General features: G+C 37.7%; 1 protein-coding gene across 3 annotated transcripts in view; it reads right to left on the bottom strand.

The window, feature by feature from the left end:
- Nucleotides 1-900: 900 nt before the first annotated feature.
- The window catches only part of glrba (glycine receptor, beta a), a 44587-nt gene continuing 28720 nt past the window's right edge, over nucleotides 901-16767 (bottom strand). For 2 of the 3 annotated variants that reach the window (XM_067441754.1, XM_067441753.1), the window contains 4 exons: nucleotides 9594-9746; nucleotides 7022-7170; nucleotides 3907-4065; nucleotides 901-2321 (listed from right to left, as the gene is read on the bottom strand). In XM_067441754.1, coding sequence (XP_067297855.1) covers nucleotides 2025-2321; nucleotides 3907-4065; nucleotides 7022-7170; nucleotides 9594-9746 — 758 coding nt within the window. In that variant the 3' untranslated portion in view covers nucleotides 901-2024. The remainder of the gene's footprint in view (nucleotides 2322-3906; nucleotides 4066-7021; nucleotides 7171-9593; nucleotides 9747-16767) is intronic. The other variant, XM_067441755.1, reaches the window with a different exon arrangement.

Here is a 16767-nt window from a genome sequence, read left to right as displayed (position 1 = left end):
GTGTACTGTGGCTTGAATTCAGAGTTTGGGGGTCGTCTCACAAACTGCCTGTGGCCCTTGGACCCAAAAAGAACAATTTTACTCTCATCAGTCCACAAAATGTTCCTCCATTTCTCTTTAGGCCAGTTGATGTGTTCTTTGGCAAATTGTAACCTCTTCTGCACATGCCTTTTTTTTAACAGAGGGACTTTGCGGGGGATTCTTGAAAATAGATTAGCTTCACACAGACGTCTTCTAACTGTCACAGTACTTACAGGTAACTCCAGACTGTCTTTGATCATCCTGGAGGTGATCATTGGCTGAGCCTTTGCCATTCTGGTTATTCTTCTATCCATTTTGATGGTTGTCTTCCGTTTTCTTCCACGTCTCTCTGGTTTTGCTCTCCATTTTAGGCATTGGAGATCATTTTAGCTGAACAGCCTATCATTTTTTGCACCTCTTTATAGGTTTTCCCCACTCTAATCAACTTTTTAATCAAAGTACGCTGTTCTTCTGAGCAATGTCTTGAACGACCCATTTTCCTCAGCTTTCAAATGCATGTTCAACAAGTGTTGGCTTCATCCTTAAATAGGGGCCACCTGATTCACACCTGTTTCTTCACAAAATTGATGACCTCAGTGATTGAATGCCACACTGCTATTTTTTTGAACACACCCCTTTCAACTAATTCAACTAATTGCCCAATTGCACAGCCTTAAGAGCGTGCATTTCATGAATGCTGGGTCTCATTTGTTTTCTGAGAATCTACTGAACCTACTGGTAACTTGTTTGCCACGTAGCAATAAAAAATATACTAAAAACCTTGATTATTCTGGTTAGTCACACTGTACTGCTATTATTTTGAACAAGACTGTATAATCTGAAATTAATGTTATTGTAATGAAGTTCACTGAAAGCAAATTTGCAGAATGTAAATACATTAATGTTTATTTACATAAATGTTGACAAAAAATACAGTAAAGAAAGACTTGGCTTGACCTGAACTACGAACTAAACTTAAACAGAAACTCATCAAACGGAGGATTACACAAACAAAGCTAGACAAAGGAGCAACGAAACATGAAGCATAACCAAAGTCCAAAACATGTCTTTCTGCATACAATGAAATGCTGCAGAGCCGTTGTCATGACACTGATCGTGTGTCTTGTTTTCAGGCAGCTGCACACAGGTCAAGAATCACACTAGTGCAGTGTAAAGGCAGCTAAAAAATGGCTACACAGGAATAATTAATTATGCAAATAGACATAAGACAAGCAGTTACAACATAAACTGTATGTACTGTACATACAGTTGGTTCAAATGTATGTACAGAGCACTTGATCAAAGCACATAAATGAGATTTTGACGGAAATAATCTTAAACAAAAATGTTATGTTGAGATCTGTACATTAATTTGTTAAATTAATTAGAGAAGTTTAAAACAAATTCCTGAACAGAATGTCAACAATGCAAACATCTGATCATCCAAAATGATATAGACATAAGAATACAGCTGATGAAGGACCTTTATTGTATGGCTCAATAACAGCAGTTTAATCCCTTCTCATCACAGACTCAATGCAATACGCCATTATCTGTCCAGATCTATTCAGTCCTTTGTTCCATAAGCACATTCTTGCCTGAGTTTATCAATGACTGCTATTTACAGAAGTGTTGGCATGGGACATCATTTAGTGAATCACTATCTAGCAGTTTGGGCCAAACGTGGCTGAACACACACAGTCTGTGAAGTCATGCTGCTCGTATTAAAGACACACATCTCAAAAAGCGACTTACAAGGAGAAATACAAATAGCAGGAGTATTTAACAGACATCAAAGAATGTAAAGGATGAACATTTCGACACTGTGTTCATGCTTAATCATCACCCTCAACATAAATTTACATACACACACACACACACACACACACACACACACACACACACACACACACACACACACACACACACACACACACACACACACACACACACACACACACACACACACACACACACACACACACACACACACTTTGTCATGGTTACAGGTAGACAGACCAGTAAATAACATTGAAGAAGAGGAAAGTGAAAGGGAACAGAGCTCGTGCATAGAGATCAACCCGTTTAGCAGCGGAAGGAATGACGGGTTTCGGAGGTGAGGGCTTCTTGTTGTTCTTGTTCTGTGATTTACCGGTGGCATCTGTGACCTCTATGGGCTTGCCGTAACAGTCGAAGTTTGAGAGTTCGAAATCTCGTGGGAGAGAGCCGACAATACTGAAATCATTTGAGCGCAGATCTGATTTAGAAGTGCACACCTTCTTACTGCGGTTTTCCACGACCTGCACAAACATAAAACACAAAGGACAATTAGACTATCTATCTATCTATCTATCTATCTATCTATCTATCTATCTATCTATCTATCTATCTATCTATCTATCTATCTATCTATCTATCTATCTATCTATCTATCTATCTATCCGTCCGTCCGTCCGTCCGTCCGTCCGTCCGTCCGTCCGTCCGTCCGTCCGTCCGTCCGTCCGATTTGATTGCAGTTAGTTAAAATTTTTGTACAGATAATTAGATAAAATCTGTCTGTCCAATCATCTGTCCAGCTATCTATCTGTCTCCTTCAGGTGTCTTTTGGCAGACTCTGGGAGGGCTGTCATGTGCCTTTTACTGAGGAGTGGCTTCCACCTGGCCTGTGTGGTAGATGTTGGAGTGCAGAGATAGTTGTTCTTCTGGACGGATTGATCAGATTGATCATTGGGTTCTTGGTTATCTCCCTGACTAAGGTCCTTCTCCCCTGATCGCTCAGTTTGCCTGGGCGGCCAGCTCTAGGAAGAGTCCTGGTGATTTCAAACTTCTTCCATTTACGGATGATCGAGGCCACTGTGCTCATGAAGACCTTCAGTGCTGCAGAAATGTTTCTGTACCTTTCCCCAGATCTGTGCCTCGATTTAATCCTGTCTCAGAGGTCTACAGACAAATCCTTGGATTTCATGAGTTGGTTTGTGCTCTGACATGCACTGGTAACTGTGGGACCTTATATAGACAGGTGTGTGCCTTTCCAATTCATGTCCAATCAACAATTTACCACAGATGGACTCCAACCAAGTTATAGAAACATCTCAAGGATGATCAGTGAAAACAGGATGCACATGAGCTCAATTTTGAGTGTCATGGCAAAGGATATGAATACTTATGTACATGTTTCATTGTTTTTATTTTTAATACATTTGCAAAGATTTCAAACAAACTTCTTTCACATTGTAATTATGGGGTATTGTTGGTAAAATTATGGGAAAAAAAAGATTTAAATCCATTTTGGAAGAACGTTGTAACATAAAATGTGGAAAAAGTAAAGCGCTGTGAATACTTTCCGGATGCACTGTACAGTTTATTCTAAAAATGACAAGTTTCTCATGAACTTCAGTCTTGAGGGAAGCTATTGCAGTTATCCTAACAATACAGTTCTCCTAAATATTGTTTGTAATATGACCTCTAGTCCTTACGCATACACACATGCAAGTGCACACACACCCCTGTGAACTCCCGTGCTGCTCTGTCATAGCTTTAGGCCTCAGTGCTGTCGGGTCACATTACTCTCAGTCCCCCAGAATCCTCCATTCTTCTCTGCACCCATGTCCCACTGAGCACGCCCAGAGCAGTAGACTCAATTACATCCATTTCATCTCCCCATGTACCCATTAACACACACACACACACACACACACACACACACACACACACACACACACACACACACACACACACACACACACACACACACACACACACACACACACACACACACACTCATATATGTATATGTGAATACAAAAGCTTTCCTCACAAAGAGAGCACACACATGAATGCACACATTCATCTTACTTAAAGGAAGGAATACATGTGCATACTTACACTGACCTGTAGAGTGCTGACATGTATTGGTGTCCCACCAGTACCATTGGCACTGTTAGTTTTGGCTGGTATCTTGCTCTCTCTTTCTCTTATAGCTTTCTCTTTCCCAGCCATCCTTATCTTTTCTTCAGCAATGCGCTTGGGACTGTTCAACATCACCTGGGACACAGCAAAAACACGTTTTTTTTCTTCCATTGTACTGCACTGCTTTTCGATTGTAAAATACACTAGACCAATGTCTTTAACCGTTTAACTGTTGTGTTTTGCATATTCTGCAGCGTCTCACCCATGACAAGGCATTCTAAAAAAAACACGGTTAAACTTGTAGACCTTGTGATTGTTTCATTCCACTGACCTGTGTCATGTTTTAACCACAAAAATAAGTTATGTGTGAATGGCCCCTAATCCATATTTTTGTATGAATATAAAGTGCCATTTGTTTTTAGAGAAATAAATTACTTTTTAAGCAGTACATTTCGCAAATACAATTTTGAAATAGACTATAGACTAATCAAGATTAATATAGACTAAACCATTGTTACTCAATGCATTTTATGCAATTCCACCAGTTAGAACCTGACGAAAACTTAACAGGATTGTGACCTGTTGGTTAACAGTAATTATGAAATATAAAATTGAAATGAAAAAAATATTGAATTCATTTACGTTTAACTTAAGTGTCCAAGTAACAGATACACCCAGATAAATGTCCAGTTTAATATAATATTAGTCCCAAATATGGTAGCAGTCTTCTGGCCATCTTCTTTTTCTCTGTTACATTAATCGCTTATGTAGAATCAAACATCTCTCTATTGAGGGGAAGAATTTAATAAATCTAATTATATATAAATATCACACACACACACACACACACACACACACACACACACACACACACACACACACACACACACACACACACACACACACACACACACACACACACACACACACACACACACACACACACACACACACACACACACACACACACACACACAAAAATGAAAATCTAATAATATTTGTTATGCAGGAGGTTTTCTGTTATCACTCTAGTTCAGGTCACTTTTCATATTTCTGCATTTTAGGCACGAAACTAACAATAAATAATTCAGCAAATTTCAGAAAGTAAATTGCAGTATTATCAGGCTCTGTGCTCCAGGAGCTGTTACCCTAGTTTTTTCAGGATTGATGGACAATGTAACCACAGGAACTGCATTTCTGTATTATAGTTCAGACGGAGGTCATTGCTCCTTAGTAAGGTTTTTCTTGTGGTTGCTGTTCTGTTTTCAGGCTTTGATTACTGATCTATTTTCTCCTCGAAAAGAGTCCATGTCAGCCTTTTCTTACTTTCCTATTTAAGGAACAGCTATATAAGATATTTTGGGTACTGGGATACAGTTTTAAGAGTCAAAGTCAAACACACTGGTATAAAAATCCGGCTAATATGGTTAAAACTCATGGATAAAAAAGACTGGGGAAAAAATCAGTGTATTGTTACATGAGCAAAAATAAATTATTACAAAATGAATAGTTTAAAGTGGCAATCTGTTTGATAATCAATACTAGCCTAGACAGCTTTAAGACCTATATAAAATATATAAATTATTATTATTAACAAATAAATGTATTAAACATTAGTGTCTTTAACTGTTTTTTATAAAAGTAAAAAGCCAGAAAAGGTTGTTCCTTGCATATTTCCAGCGACGTGACAACATCCTTAATGTACAACATAACTGCTGTTATTTATGAGCAACAGCAGAGCTTATTTTTTTCTGACATTATTTCTAATGTTATTTAAAGTATATTATGATTAATACTTTGCTTGTTACATATATGTGCAACATTTCAGCCGTAAATAAATTATAAATGTAAGCTAGATTGTTTTCATTACATGTCTAATGATGTATGTTTATGCTGAAATATAATAAAAAAATAATGGTTTCTATTTTTTTTTTAAATATTGCATGTTGTCGGTTGTTATGTGTAGAGTTGGCTCACGTGATTTAAGTTTCAAACTTCAGAACGTTCGTTGAGGGAACATAGTGGGCATCCATGCACCTTGGGTTTTGCGGTGCATCGTGGGAGCGAAAGTTTCAGTGCTCTGGAAGGATTCTGCGATTAAGACAGCCCTTAAAATGGCCGACTGCCTGGTCAGTGCCCTGACTACTGAACCAACTGAGACACACTCATAGTGTATTACATCGTGTTGTCCATGGTACCAAACCAGAATGACAACATCATACATAATATACCCTCATATTGCTGAATAGAGATATATACATACACAAACAAATACAGATATGAGATATAAAGAAATATAAGGCAATAAATAATAGCTCATGAATTAATAGCTCTGAATAAAATTAAGAGACCACTGCAAAATTATCAATTTCTCTGGATTAAAGCAATTATTTGCAGAAAATTATAACTGGTCTAAATAACAAAACAGATGCAATGTTTTCAGACCTTGAATAATACAAAATAAAGTTTACATTCATTTTTAAACAACACAATACTAATGTTTTAACTTAGGAAGTGTTCAGAAATCAATATTTGGTGGAATAATTTCCAATGACAGAATCCATGCATCTTGCTGTTAGGTGACTTTATGCCATTTCTGGTGCAAATCAAGATGCATATCAGTCTGATGCAGTCAAGCATCTTGGCTTTGTTTGATGACTTGTCATTTTCAGCAAATAAATGTGGGAAGTTTTCAGTAGTTTATCAAAAATGCATATTTTTCTCAAATACATTCATATACAAATAGGAAACTGCTTATTTTGGAGTGGTCTCTTAGCTCTGTGTGTGTGGGGGGGATGTTTTTTTGTTGTAAAAATACATAATTTTAAATGAGGCTGAAATGAAAATAACATTTTCGCTGTGAATAAAATGCATATGTTCAGGAAAATGACAAAGAAGACAGAATTCTCTTGTAATGCATGTTTGTCCACTGTTGGATATTATTAGCAGAAATACAGAGTGTAAAATGTGTATTTTAAGCAAGTTTATTTTAAGTGTAGTCCACATGGCCCTAAGTGTGCAAAAGCAGCTGTAAAATCTGTACTTCTGCAATGTTTCAATGCAAGACAACAGCAGACATGTGCATACACACCTGAACCACAGCGTACTCCACAAGAGAGCCAAAACCATACAGCAAACAGGCAATCATCCAGATATCAATGGCTTTCACATAGGAGACCTTAGGAAGTTCAGATGCTAGAGATGTACACTCAGATGAGAGCGACAGAACAGACAGAATACCTAAAGAGAGAGAGAGAATTGGGGGAAAAAGAAAGACAAATTCCTCATGCAGTTGCATAACTACATAAATCACTTCACTGTGCCCTGATCTTGAGCAGATATCTTGAGTTTTAAATTAAAACACTTTAATTTGAAAACTGACCTGCAAGTGACAGCCATCCCTGGAATGGACAGATGGACAAATGAGAGAAAGGAATGAAGGAGAGGTGGAGCCTATGAGAGGAGCAATATGGAGAGATGAGAGAGGAAAAACGGGTTGGATTTCGGGTAATAATGGGAATGACTGATGTGTGAAGTTCCCAGTGTAAGTGGAAAGATGTGTCTTTCTTCAACATGTTATAAATTTGTGAAACAAGTTCATGGCTATGAATCAGTGTGGGAAATATTGGGATGTAGTGTGTTTAATTCAAGATTGCTTCGACAATGTGGTTTGCTTTGATGGCTCCCAGTTTATTTTTTAAATAAAAATGTGTTTAAAAATGTGACTCATTTTGTAATAATTGCATAAGGCTAATCCTCTCCCCACCTAAACTAAGAGACTAAGCCAGCGTTTGAGAACCTTTAACACTAGAACAGCCAGAGCCAGGGGTCGCTGTGTACCTAAACCCGCCAGCAGGTCAAAGTTACCCATGCAGATCATTACTGTTTTGACACAGCTAAAAAACATAATATGTCACTGTATTATGCCACTGTCTTCACAAAGTAATGTATAGAGTCATGAAATTATTATTTTTAGTCATAAACTATGTTTTTGTCCTGTTATTTTATGCTTTTTAAAGCAGGCTACACGAATCGCTTTTTGGTGAATATAGGCTAAACCAGCCTGCAATGACAACAGGAATTAGAGGGAAATAAATACATATGTGGGTGGTGTAATAATAAAATGTCAGAAATCACATATTAAGATAACCCATGTCATTTAAATGACTAAAATACCCTAAATAGACATTAAAGAGCAATAATAATCCACCGAACTGAATAGGATGCATGAAAAAGGATAACATACGATCTGAAAAATTCATGTGCACAGTTTCACCTAATTAATTAATAATTTGGGTAGTTATCATTTATAATGTGAATAAGAGAATAACACCAATGAACTTGCGGTAATAATGATTTAAAAAAAAAATATTTATTACATCATAGATCTGAATTGGGCAGACTTTAAAATCAACACAGTAGCAAACAATACATAATGTGCATGGCAGAATTCATCTCTTCCATGAGCACTTAATCTTATAAAAAGAAAAAGAAAAATCTAATTCTTCCTGCTCTGTTTTTATCTTTTCCCTTCCTATTCTAGCTTTTGCTACTCTGAGTAATATCCAAATCTTGTATTTAATGCACTTTGCGTTTCTTCGCCTCTTTATGACAGATCACTTCCTGTACTCCTCAGTTGTAAGTTGCTTTAGATAAAAGCGTCTGCTAAATGCATGAATGTAAATGTAAATACAATGCAAAACAATTTTTTTTATAATTAATCCAAAGTTTGAACATTTATAGGGTAAAACATCTTCATTTGAACGTGCATTGTGTGACTGTTTACAGTAAGCCTACATGTCAGCGCGAAAATATAGGAATTATATAGGGTAAATTTGACCTGCTGGTGGTTTTAGGAATAAATGCCCCGTTTTTAAATCTTGTATTATCTAAACAATTTTTATCAACAGGGGATTGCAAATAACACAATTGTAAAAAGTCAATAACTGGGAGACTTTGATATTTTATTGAAAATCTGTTATGTACATTTGAAATACAACCATGGGTATATTTTACTTCGTTCTAGGGTTCTAGTGTTAAACAACTATAGAGGGGCTATACAGGATATTTGTATGGCAGTGGTGCTATATAGCACTTTAACCACCCCAAAGAACTGCTGAAGAACAACACTGGGTTTAATAGGTTCTTTATATGGTAGCAGTGCTATATACCACCTCAACTGAAGAACCTTTGTGTGTGTGTGTGTGTGTGTGTGTGTGTGTGTGTGTGTGTGTGTACAGTATGTACATGGGGAGCGTGACTGTAAAATAAAGTGCTAACAAAATGTTTTATGATTTTCAGAAATATAAAGCAACACAACTGTTTTCAACATTCAGCAAATCAGGGATCATGTGAAACTGAAGACTGGAATAATGACTACTGAAAATTCAGTAATATTAAAATATATAAAAAATAGAAAACTGTTAAAAATTGTAATAACATTAGTGCTTACCGTATTTTTGTGAGTATAAGACACTTTTTTCAAAAACATTTAATTAATAGGAATTAAAACTACCAAAGAATGCAGAGCTGATCACCTTGGTCATATAAAACCCCATGACTTATAAAATAATGAAATGGGCAATGTAATGAAAAATTGTATCTCTGATATGGGTCATCAAACACAACACTGCAATTCCAGCTCCATTTGAAGGCTGACTCACCTAAGGGGACTCGGGCTGCACTGGCATCTGGGTTGATCCAGAAGGCCAGCCATGACAGGACGACAATGAGCAGGGTAGGAGCATAAACCCCCATCAAGTAAAAGCCAACCTGCCTCCTCAGAGTGAAGATGACCTCTACACATGTATAATAACCTATACATTTTGAGGGGAAACAAGAGAGATGCATACAATTACAGTATATAAAAGTTCTTGAAAAGGTTGCACCACATCATCATTTACTTTGCTACAAAAGGTTTTTTACGTATAGGTTTAATTGTTTGATCCTTGTCCTAGACTTACATGTTTGTAATCTTAAAATATAAAAATTATCATAAAACATTACATTTATAATCTTATAGACAGCACTGTCAGTGAGGAGCTTAAGATAAAATATGAGACATGTAATATATTAAGAAAATTCAAGGCACTGCAAATGCAAAAGAGGACAGAATATTTATATTGCATGTCATTGTCAATCAAGGTGTAATTTTGTAAAAATATTCAATAAGTGTACAAATACTCAATTTTATGTATTTAGAATAAATGGTGTCTAGGAAATTAGACTTTGTAAAATAAAAAGTCACCCATATCATTTCAAATGTTTCCAGCACTGTCATTTCCATAATGTTATATGTTTAATAAATAAAAATGTTTGAATGTAGTAAAAATGAATTTCTTTTTTGGGTTTAGACAAAAATAAATAATTTGAAAAATGTGTTTTCTAAATGTCAAGGTTGCCCACAGTTGAAGAAACACTCACCAAATTACTGATTCACTAGAGTGCAGTGCAGTACACGTTCTTATTTCGGTGCTCATGTGTCAGTGTATGTGTGCATGCAACCATTTGCAGATTCCCTAAGAGGAGCTCATCTGTCTCCTGGGGTCACTGACAGATGTTCAGTGTTCAACAGAGATTTTACAAAGAACCATTAAATAAACTACAACAATAAAAAAATAAAAACAATGACAAAATATCACACTGAATTAATCAGAGGAGCACAAGCTCGAATTCCTCACATGAAATGGAGCAGAAATGAACTCATTAATGCCAAGATTTTTCCCTGAAATGGCTTACATTAAGTTATTTTCAAATTAACATTCTGTGCATACTGTATGGCCATAAATATGGATGTTTTTTGCCTTATGTTCTTTAATTTATATTATTTATTATTTATATTATTTATATTATTATTATTATTATTATATAATAGTAGTAGTAGTTATTGTAGTTGTTGTAAATATACAATAGCCTGAAGTAGTCATACTCAATTCTAGTCAAAGTATGAGTCTGAAACTGCTCCATTGGGCTGTGATTATGGGGCTTGTTTTAACCAAGCCAGGAAAGATCTCAATTGGATAGACCTACAACCAATCAGAGCAACGAAGCGACGCATAACGTTAGTTGTCAAAATGTCAACAGAACTCAACTGTACTGTGTTGCCAAGTCTGCATTTTTTTCCCTGCAGGTGGTTTTCCATGTTCGCAGGTTGAAGCAACCTCAATTATGTGATATATAGACCTAGCAATGCGAATTTTAGCAGGCAAACTTGCCAAAATAACATGCATTTTATCCCCCGAACATCATTTTTTTCTGGAGAATCCAGTGTCTGTTCGGGCATAATTACTCCTCTATGGATCAAGTCCAGACCGAACTGTCAGAGCTGAAATGTTGTGGGCGGGGCTGAGTTTGGCTGGCATCCAGGCTAAATATACAGTGCATCTGGAAAGTATTCACAGTGCTTCACTTTTTCCACATTTTGTTATTTTACAGCCTTATTCCAAAATGCATTAAATTCTTTCTTTGTTCCCCTCAATTCTACAAACAATAACCCATAATAATGACAATGTGAAAGAAGTTTGTTTGAAAACTCAGAGTATTCACAGCCATTGCCATGACACTCAAAATTGAAATCAGGTGCATCCTGTTTCCACTGAGACATTTCTACAACTTGATGGAATATACCTGTGGTAAATGCATTTGATTGGACATGAATTGGAAAGGCACACACCTGTCTATCTAAGGTCCCACAGTTACCAGTGCATGTCAGAGCACAAACCAACTCATGAACTCATGAAGTCAAGGATTTGTCTGTAGACCTCTGAGACAGGATTAAATCGAGGCACAGATCTGGGGAAAGGTACAGAAACATTTCTGCAGCACTGAAGGTCTTCATGAGCACAGTGGCCTCGATCATCCGTAAATGGAAGAAGTTTAGAACAACCAGGACTCTTCCTAGAGCTGGCCGCCCAGGCAAACTGAGCGTTCGGGGGAGAAGGACCTTAGTCAGGGAGATGACCAAGAACCCAAAGATCACTCTGATAAAGCTCCAGCGTTTCTCTGGCCAGAGAGGAGAATCTTCCAGAAGAACAACCATCTCTGCAGCCCTCCACCAATCAGACCTACATGATTGGCCAGACGAAAGCCACTCCTCAGTAAAAGGCCATCTGGAGTTTGCCAAAAGGCACCTGAAGGGCTCTCAGACAACGAGAAACAAAATTCTCTAGTCTGATGAAACAAAAATTGAACTCTTTGGCCTGAATGGCAAGCATCATGTCTAGATGAAACCAGGCACTGTTCATCACCTGGCCAATACCATCTCTACAGTGAAGCATGGTGGTGGCAGCATCATGCTGTGGGGATGTTTTTCAGCGGCAGGAACTGGGAGACTAGTCAGGATTGAGGGAAATATGAATTCAGCAATGTACAGAGACATCCTTGATGAAAACCTGCTCCAGATCACTCTGGAACCAGGCTGGGGCGAAGGTTCTTCTCAATTAAACGTCTCTAGATATCTGATAATGGCTGTGGACTGACGCTTCCCATTCAACCAGATGGAGCTTGAGAGGTCCTGCAAAGAAGAATGGAAGAAACTGCCCAAAAATAGGTGTGACAAGCTTGTAGCATCAAACTCAAAAATACTTGAGGCTGTAATTGGTGCCAAAGGTGCTTCAACAAAGTATCGAGCGAAGGCTGTGAATACTTATGTACAGGTGATTTATTTTGTTTTTTATTTTTAATACATTTGCAAAGATTTCAAACAAACTTCTTTCACATTGTCATTATGGGGGTATTGCTTGTATAATTGAGGAAACAAATAATGATTTCAATCCATTTTGGAATAAGGCTGCAACATGTGAAGCGCTGTGAATACCTTCTGGATACACTGTATCGTGATAAATAATGGTGATGAATAATATAATACAACTGATGATTGGGCATATGGACAAAAGTATGGTAACACCTGAACATAACAAAAAAGGGACTGTAATCACAATGCATTCCAAGTACATAGACATAGATATGGAGTTTAGAATATGGCTTCTGGGAAGGCTTTTCACAATATTTTTTAGTGTTTCTGAGAGAATTTTTGCCCATTCATCTAGTAGAGTATTTGTGAGGTCAGACACTGATGTTGGATGAGAAGGCCTTGCTTGCAATCTCCAATCCAGTTCATCCCAAATGTGTTGATGGGGTTGAGGTCAGAGCTCTGAGCGGGCCACATTTCAATAGGAAAAAATAAGGGGTTTTGCCAAGTGCATTACTGAAACTGCCAGGTGCATTTCTCAACACTCTGAAGTTGGAACAATGAATTAACCACCACGATACACTATCCAGAATGTTGTCACAAGCTTTTCCCAATGTTCCCATGAGTTATTCTTTTAACCTTTATAGTCGCCTCAAAAAAATATTCACATTGGAAACTTGGATTATTATTCAAATGGATTATGTTTGCAACAGCATCAGATATGTTGTAGAATTATATATGACAGATTGATGTGATTTATTAGCATTACTAAAGACATTCATTACCAGTTTCAAGTATTATACATTATGTAATACATAACACAGACACTCAATCTCTAGTGTTCATTTTAAAGCAGTATCATCAGTCATACAAATGCAGAACAGAACATTGCATTTTGAAAAGCAGGGCTGAACCTCTAACTTGTACAGTACATCATGTGGTTATACCATCATCACTGTGAACATGTAAAAAATATAAAACTATGAAAAATATGATATTTATGACCATATTACCATATTATATGATATGTGACCATATTACCAAAAAATAGTTAGAGAACACTAAGACCAGACTGGTGTTCTTTGTATTGTCTTGTTTGTGATGTAACTGTGTTATTGTAAGTATATGATGATAAATAATGATGATGAATAATTTGCAGCAGCTTTAGTAATCATTGGGCATATTTAGATTGGCCAGGAACTAGCTGCAGCACCCCCAGCCAACAGCTGTTTCACCACATGGGAATTTAAGATGGCACGACTTAAAATAAAGTTGCTTTTCAAAATGTTTTTAATTTTCCACATTTAATCATAAAATTACTTACTTTTTCAAAAGATTATTTAAAGGAACTGTATACAAGAAATGTATTTCAATTAATCATAAAATGGCCCTGAAATGTCACTAGACATTAAGAAATCACGTTAATTTCAAATACTTATATCACTGACAACAGTAGTCCGGCCAGGATATTGTCATTTAAAAGTTGTTGATGTTGACATGTGTTTTGGCCTGAAGCTCCACCCTCCACCTATCGACCAATCATGAAGTCATAGTCATAGTCATGTAGTGATAGTCATACTCAGTAGTGTTTCTGCATCCGGGTTGCCAGATCTGCTCTAGTTACCACAGCTGCAGCTACAAACGTTCCTTCTGGATCCTGCAGCCTATCTGGCAACCTCGAGCCAGGGGGGAGGGGGAGTGGGGATAGTAACTGCAGTACCAGTTTTGGCCACAATCTTATATACACTTCCTTTAATTTGTATATGTTGTCGAATATGGTTTTATGACTTGGCATGGAGTGAATGACATGACTACACTGATTGAGGTCCAGCAGCTCTCAGAATTAATTTAATATTTATGTTCACACCGACATCTGTGAAAAACAAAACATATGGGTTATTAAAGCATTAAAGCTTTATTAAAGGTGGGGTAAGTAATTTCAAAACCGTTTTAGAAAAAGGACATGGGCCGAGTGGAATAACAAACTTGTAGCCAATCAGCAGGTATGGGGCGTGCCTACTATTGATGGTGAGAAGAGCGCTCGCTTTCCTTCTGTGCACTTCATTATTCAAAACACACGAGTCACACATGACGGACATTAGCCGAGAACTAATATATGGTGCTTGACTATGCTCGTGTGTCATGTTCGCTTGTTAGTCCATTTGCGATCGTATTGTGGCTCACTTCAGCGATGATAAAGATCCGTTCATTTCCACACCGTATGGAGCATCTAAAACCCCTCAGTGTCTGTTTCAAGCATCAGCTCACACAATGTCTCCGACAAGTAAGATAATATACTCCTAATATATGTTTGTTTACTCTTTTCATGATCTATATAACCCTTATCCAGTCATAATTGTAATATGTCGTTAGCTGGACTGTCGTGCTTGTGTTCTATAGAGTTGATCATGAGAACAGTTTGATGCTATCTCTAATCTTGTCATAATTGTAATATGTCGTTAGTTGGACTGTCGGCTAGTGCTATAGAGTTGTTCATGAGAACAGTTTGTGATTTTGTGATCGCTATAACTCTAATCTTGTCATAATTGTAATATGTAGTTAGCTGGACTGTCTGCTTGTGTACTATCGAGTTGTTCATGAGAACGGTTTGTGTGTGTTTTTGTGATTGCTGTAATTCTAATCTTGTCATAATTGTAATATGTTCGTTAGTTGGACTGTCTTGCTCGTGTACTATCGAGTTGTTCACAAGAACGGTTTGTGTTTTTGTTATAGAGGGGATGACTTTTTCATTGAATATTCGACCTGGATTAGATTCTGCCACAGCCGATGCCTCTGGGTTTACGTATGTGTGGGGCGGTGCTAGCAAAATAGGGCCGAGACCCTTTTGGGGGTAGGGGCGTGTTTATTTTGGTGATTTGAAATGCCAACAACGGTCACCAGATAGCACTTACCCCACCTTTAAAGCAATGGCATTAGGGGGCATTCACATAGAATGCGTTCCATTTCACAATACTACTTTTCCATAGTTTTTCTATGTAAATGCACTAGATGAACATGTTTAACTGCACTCGCATCTCATGTCTTTTGCAGCATCTTGCACATAACACAGTGTTCAAAAGCACGTTGTTCAAGTTAAAATAAGTTCAGCTCAAGACCGTGGGCCCTATTTTAATGATCTGAAACGCAAGTGTCAAAGCGTGAAGCGCAAGTAACTTTGTGGGTGGGTCTCGGCGCTGTTGCTATTTTCCCGGCGGGATAAATGGCTCTTGTGCCTGGTGCAAATCTAAAATGGGTTGGTCTAAAGTAGCTTCATTATTCATAGGTGTGGTTTGGGCGTAACGTGAATAAACCAATCAGAGTGGCATCCAACATTCCCTTTAAAAGCAGGTGCGCAAGTTCCATTATGGATTGCTATTATTATGGCGTATTTACCAGGCGCACGCCAGGAGCGATTCACAGCCGAGGAGACTGATGTTCTTGTAAGAGCAGTGAAAGACAGAGAAGTTGTGTTGTATGGGAAAGGGAGAAACCCACCCAAAATAGCGTCGGTTAAACAGTTTTTTCAGTTTTTCAGTCGATTTTTTTTCATGGTTCTTGACGGACAAACCAGTTTGTCAGACGTCCTTATATACATGTATGTCTTGCCACTATTGGGCAAACAGGTCTGATCCTTAATTACTACAATCAGCCTGAATAATTTGTAAGCTAGATTTATGCCTATTTTTTCACATCTTCGTGGCACACCACAATGATTTCTGTCATCTCATGTGTTAATATTTTTTTAGTGTAACAATTTATGATTTGCAAAAATAACTGTTGCATCTGTGTAGATTACATGAGCAAAGTGTATCCGCGTTGTGCACGTTATACATTATGGTCAAGCATGCGCCCTTAAAATAGCATAATGAACAACGCGCAACGCGCCACTGACTTTAGACTAGGTTTTTTATGGTCAGTGGCCAATTGTTTAATGGAACAGCAAAATAGCACCAGGGTTTGTTTGCGCCGGAACACGCCTCCTTTTTTGCGCTGAACCGCCCAGGGAGCGCAAGTTCATTCACTAGTTTAGCGACGTGCTTCTGTGGAGGGAAAAGCGCGCTTTGCGCGGGTGCAAAATAGGAATGACACATGCGTCGGTGTACAAAGTCAATTGCGCTGAGTGCAAGATAGGGCCCTTTGTGTCTCAA

This window comes from Pseudorasbora parva, chromosome 4, assembly GCF_024679245.1.
Source record: "Pseudorasbora parva isolate DD20220531a chromosome 4, ASM2467924v1, whole genome shotgun sequence".
Classification (NCBI taxonomy): Eukaryota; Metazoa; Chordata; class Actinopteri; order Cypriniformes; family Gobionidae; genus Pseudorasbora; species Pseudorasbora parva.
The sequence above is the reverse complement of the archived record's forward strand: the minus strand, read 5'-3'. Positions and strand labels throughout refer to the sequence as shown.